The sequence below is a fragment of the Mobula hypostoma genome, chromosome X1 (assembly GCF_963921235.1).
Source record: "Mobula hypostoma chromosome X1, sMobHyp1.1, whole genome shotgun sequence".
NCBI lineage: Eukaryota > Metazoa > Chordata > Chondrichthyes > Myliobatiformes > Myliobatidae > Mobula > Mobula hypostoma.
This window is the reverse complement of record NC_086128.1, coordinates 71,137,252-71,143,251: the sequence shown is the minus strand read 5'-3', so window position 1 is coordinate 71,143,251 and position 6,000 is coordinate 71,137,252. Positions and strand designations below refer to the sequence as shown.

Sequence of the window (6,000 nt, the reverse complement as noted above, 5' to 3'; positions counted from 1 at the left end):
ATACACACACACAGACACTCACAGACACAAACACACACACGCAGACACACATACACACACAGACACTCACAAAATGCTGGAGGAACTCAGCAGATCAGGCAGCATCTATGGAGAGGAATAGACAGTCGACGTTTCAGGCCGAGACCCCTCATCGGGACAATGCACTCAGCCTGAAATATCAACTCTTTATTCCCTTCCATGGATGCTGTCCGGCCTGCCAAGTTCCTGCAGCATTTTGTGTGCTCTGCACGTAGGTGAAGGGTGTGGAGTTATCGGGGTAATGGGGTTAAGTACAAATCAGGCCAGCAGCAGATGGAACTGGGAAGAGGCTGCGCTTCATAACTCACCTCGGGTTTGCTCTGTGACAAAAAAAAAGGGCACAATCTTTTCTAACTGGAGAGAAAATTCAAAACTCTGAGGTGCAAAGGGGCCTGGGAGTCCTTGTGCAGGATTCCTCAGGGTTGACTTGCAGGTTGACTCTGTGGTGAGGAAGGCAAATGCAATGTTAGCACTCAATTCAAATATAAAAGCAAGGATATAACGTTGAGACTTTATAAGGCCCCGGTGAGGCCTCACTTGGAGTTTTTAGGCCCCTGATCTTAGAAACGATGTGCTGAAACTGGACAGGGTTCAAAGGAGGTTCACGAAAATGATTCCAGGATTGAAAGGCTTGTCATATGAAAAGTGTTTGATGCCTCTGGGCCTGTACTTGCTGGAATTCAGAAGAGTGAGGGGTGATCTCACTGAAACCTATCAAAGGCCTTGATAGAGTGGATGTGGAGAGGATGTTTCCTGTAGTGGGGGAGTCTAGGACCAGAGGACACAGATAGAGTGAATGTGGAGAGGATGTTTCCTGTAGTGGGGGAGTCTAGGACCAGAGGACACAGGTTGAGTGGATGTGGAGAGGAGGTTTCCTATAGTGGGGGAGTCTAGGACCAGAGGACACAGATAGAGTGGATGTGGAGAGGATGTTTCCTACAGTGGGGGAGTCTAGGACCAGAGGACACAGATAGAGTGAATGCGGAGAGGATGTTTCCTATAGTGGGGAGTCTAGGACCAGAGGACACAGACAGAGTGGATGTGGAGAGGATGTTTCCTACAGTGGGGGAGTCTAGGACCAGAGGACACAGATAGAGTGGATGTGGAGGGGATGTTTCCTATAGAGGGGAGAGTCTAGGACCAGAGGGCACAGATAGAATGGATGTGGAGAGGATGTTTCCTACAGTGGGGGAGTCTAGGACAGTAGGGCATAGATAGAGTGGATGTGGAGAGAATGTTTCCTGTAGTGGGGGAGTCTAGGACCAGAGGACACAGATAGAGTGGATGTGGAGTGGATGTTTCCCTATAGTGGGGGAGTCTAGGACCAAAGGACACAGATAGAGTGGATGTGGAGAGGATGTTTCCTATAGTGTGGGGAGTCTGCAGGAGACGTCAATCTCCCTTATGCAGGTGTTGGGGGCTAGTATGCAGATTACAGGCAGAAGGGCCTGTTCCTCCACTCTAACCTTTGTCATTCCCAAGCGCTGAGGTTCTGAACCGGAAGCTGTGGCTCCGGGAGTGCTGACGCCAGCTCTTCGCCCTTTCTTGCAGCCAGGAGCGCGAAAGGTTACACAAACCTCCAGGATGAAGCGCTCAAGGTGTTCAACTCCCTGCAGCAACTGGAGACCGAGCGAGATCCCATCCCGCTCATCCAGGGGATCCTGCAGACCGGCCTGGACCTGGAGTTGCTCCGCGACGAGATCTACTGCCAGCTGATTAAGCAGACCTGCAACCCTCCCCGGGCTGGAGACGTGGGCGACCTGCGGAACTGGCACCTCCTCACCTGCATGAGCATCACCTTCCTCCCCAGCAGCAGCGTCCTCAGCTACCTGAGCTTCCACATCCAACGGTGAGTTCCCTCCGCCGCCGCGGTTCCCCCCGGCCCGAAGGCGCGCAGGGAGCGAGGAGTCACCGACCCACCTCCCGTTACCCCGCTGGCGTTTCGGGCAGCTATCTCTGATGGTGTTCATCGTATCAGTAGCTTCTTCACTACTGTCAGTCAAGCAAGTCCCGGGTGAAGACTCGGGTGTAGAAGGATTCTTCACTGCTGTTTCCGTCACAGTTTTGTTTGGCCAGTCAGGGTTGTTGGCTCTGAGCTGAACCCCCCCTGAACCAGGAGGACCGGTGGGCCGCTCTCAGTCTGGCCTCTACCCTTTGACCTGTTTGGGTTGGGTGACCCGACCAAGAGCACTGACTCCAGCCAGCAGAGCTCTCCGGGTCGCTGAGGCAGGCACGCCTCCAAACCCGACGATGGAGTTGCTGGTCCTCTTGGAGGTGAGGGCAAGAGAATAGGGAAGGAAACCAGGGTCAAGACGACTCGGGGCAAGTGAGGAGCACAGGAGGCAGACGAATTCAAGCAGGGTCGAGAGCAGAACGGGAGAGTGAGCATCCCAGTCAAGGCACCGGTGCGGGGTCACAGAGATCAATGATTTATATTAGGCAGGAAATGGTGTTGGATAGACTGTTGGGTCTGAAGGCTGATAAGTCCCCGGGACCTGATGGTCTGCATCCCAGGGTGGCTTTAGAAATCGTGGACGTATTGGTAATCATTTTCCAATGCTCTGTAGATTCAGGATCAGTTCCTGTGGATTGGAGGGTGGCTAATGTCCTTCTCTTCAAGAAGGGAGGAAGAGAGAAAACAGGGAATTATAGCCCGGTTAGCCTGATGCTGGTGGTGGGAAAGATGCTGGAATCAACTATAAAAGATGAAATTACGACACATCTGGATAGTAGTAACAGGATCAGTCTGAGTCAGCATGGATTTACAAAGGGGAAATCGTGCTTGACTAATCTTCTGGAATTTTTTGAGGATGTAACTATGAAAATGGACAAGGGAGAGCCAGTGGATGTAGTGTACCTGGACTTTCAGAAAGCCTTTGATAAAGTCCCACATAGGAGATTAGTGGGCAAAATTAGGGCACATGGCATTGGGGGCAGAGTACTGACATGGATTGAAAATTGGCTGGCTGACAGGAAACAAAGAGTAGCAATTAATGGGTCCCTTTCGGAATGGCAGGCGGTGACCAGTGGGGTACCGCAGGGTTCAGTGCTGGGACTGCAGCTGTTTACAATATATATTAATGATTTAGATGAGGGAATTAAAAGTGACATTAGCAAATTTGCAGATGACACAAAGCTGGGTGGCAGTGTGAAATGTGAGGAGGATGTTATGAGAATGCAGGGTGACTTGGACAGGCTGGGTGAGTGGACAGATGCATGGCAGATGCAGTTTAATGTGGATAAATGTGAGGTTATCCACCTTGGTGGTAAGAACGGGAAGGCAGATTATTATCTAAATGGAGTCAAGTTAGGAAAAGGGGAAGTACAGCGAGATCTAGGTGTTCTTGTACATCAGTCACTGAAAGCAAGCATGCAGGTACAGCAGGCAGTGAAGAAAGCTAATGGCATGCTGGCCTTCATAACAAGGGGAGTTGAGTATAAGAGCAAAGAGGTCCTTCTGCAGCTGTACAGGGCCCTGGTGAGACCACACCTGGAGTACTGTGTGCAGTTTTGGTCTCCAAATTTGAGGAAGGACATTCTTGCTATTGAAGGAGTGCAGCGTAGGTTCACAAGATTAATTCCCGGGATGGCGGGACTGTCATATGTCAAAAGATTGGAGTGACTGGGCTTGTATACTCTGGAATTTAGAAGGCTGAGAGCGGATCTTATTGAAACATACAAGATTATTAAGGGATTGGACACGCTGGAGGCAGGAAGCATGTTCCCGCTGATGGGTGAGTCCAGAATCAGAGGTCACAGTTTAAGAATAAGGGGTAGGCCATTTAGAATGGAGTTGAGGAAAAACTTTTTCACCCAGAGAGTGGTGGATATGTGGAATGCTCTGCCCCAGAAGGCTGTGGAGGCCAAGTCTCTGGATACTTTCAAGAAAGAGATGGATAGAGCTCTTAAAGATAGCGGAATCAAAGGTTATGAGGATAAGGCAGGAACTAACTACTGATTGTGGATGATCAGCCATGATCACAGTGAATGGCGGTGCTGGCTCGAAGGGCCGAATGGCCTACTCCTGCACCTATTGTCTATTGTCTGAGACCAGGAGTCAGAAATTGGTGACCTGAGATCAGCAGTCGGAGGTTGGAAGGAGTCGAGGGTTGGTAGTCAGGAGTGAGTGAACTGGGACTGGGAGTTGGAAATCTGAGGTTTGGGGGGGGATGTCAGGGATCTGGGGTCGGGAATCAAGGATCATGGATCGGTGTTTGGATAAATGGAATCAGGCATCTGGGATCAGGAATCCAAGGTACGAGATGCTAGGGAGCTGAGATCCAGATGCTAGGGGGTGTAGTTACCGGTTGTTGGGTCTGATGTACCGGATGTCAGGGCTGAGGTACCGGATGTTGGGACTGAGATATCGAATGTCGGGACTGAGGTATCGGATCTTGGGGACTGAGGTATCAGATGTTGGGTCTGAGGTATCGGATGTCGGGGCTGAGGTATCGGATGTTGGGACTGAGGTATCGGATGTTGGGACTGAGGTATCGGATGTTGGGACTGAGGTATCGGATGTCAGGTCTGAGGTATCTAATGTTGGGACTGAGGTATCGGATGTTGGGGACTGAGGTATCGGGTGTTGGGTCTGAGGTATCAGATGTCGGGTCTGAGGTATCGGGTGTCGGGACTGAGGTATCGGATGTTGGGGGCTGAGGTATCGGGTGTCGGGTCTGAGGTATCGGATGTTGGGTCTGAGGTACCGGATGTTGGTGCTGAGGTATCTGATGTTGGGACTGAGGTATCAGATGTCGGGACTGAGGTATCGGATGTTGGGACTGAGGTATCGGATGTTGGGGGCTGAGGCATCGGATGTTGGGACTGAGGTATCGGATGTCGGGTCTGAGGTATCGGATGTCGGGTCTGAGGTATCGGATGTCGGGACTGAGGCATCGGATGTTGGGACTGAGGTATCGGATGTTGGGTCTGAGGTATCGGATGTTGGGTCTGAGGTATCGGATGTTGGGGGCTGAGGTATCGGATGTTGGGACTGAGGTATCGGATGTCGGAACTCAGGTATCAGATGTCGGGTCTGAGGTATCGGATGTTGGGACTGAGGTATCAGATGTCGGAACTGAGGTATCGGATGTTGGGGGCTGAGGCATCGGATGTTGGGACTGAGGTATCGGATGTTGGGTCTGAGGTATCAGATGTTGGGGGCTGAGGTATCGGATGTTGGGGGCTGAGGTATCGGATGTTGGGTCTGAGGTATCGGATGTTGAGGATTGAGATATCGGATGTTGGGACTGAGGTATCGGATGTTGGGACTGAGGTATCGGATGTTGGGACTGAGGTATCGGATGTCGGAACTCAGGTATCAGATGTCGGGTCTGAGGTATCGGATGTTGGGACTGAGGTATCGGATGTTGGGACTGAGGTATCGGATGTTGGGGGCTGAGGTATCGGATGTTGGGAGCTGAGGTATCGGATGTCGGAACTCAGGTATCAGATGTCGGGTCTGAGGTATCGGATGTTGGGACTGAGGTATCGGATGTTGGGTCTGAGGTATCGGATGTTGAGGATTGAGATATCGGATGTTGGGACTGAGGTATCGGATGTTGGGACTGAGGTATCGGATGTTGGGACTGAGGTATCGGATGTCGGAACTCAGGTATCAGATGTCGGGTCTGAGGTATCGGATGTTGGGACTGAGGTATCGGATGTTGGGACTGAGGTATCGGATGTTGGGACTGAGGTATCGGATGTTGGGGGCTGAGGTATCGGATGTTGGGAGCTGAGGTATCGGATGTCGGAACTCAGGTATCAGATGTCGGGTCTGAGGTATCGGATGTTGGGACTGAGGTATCGCACGTCAGGTCTGAGGTATCGGGTGTCGGGACTGAGGTACCGGATGTCGGGACTGAGGTACCGGATGTCGGGACTGAGGTATCGGACGTCGGGTCTGAGGTATCGGACGTCGGGACTGAGGTACCGGATGTCGGGACTGAGGTATCTGAT

At 51.7% G+C, this 6,000-nt stretch overlaps 1 protein-coding gene across 2 annotated transcripts in view; it reads left to right on the top strand.

The window, feature by feature from the left end:
- Window positions 1-6,000, top strand: part of plekhh3 (pleckstrin homology, MyTH4 and FERM domain containing H3) — a 55,398-nt gene that overhangs the window by 18,367 nt on the left and 31,031 nt on the right. For both annotated transcript variants that reach the window (XM_063037360.1, XM_063037361.1), the window contains exon 7: window positions 1,591-1,888. In XM_063037360.1, the coding sequence (XP_062893430.1) occupies window positions 1,591-1,888 (298 nt within the window). The remainder of the gene's footprint in view (window positions 1-1,590; window positions 1,889-6,000) is intronic.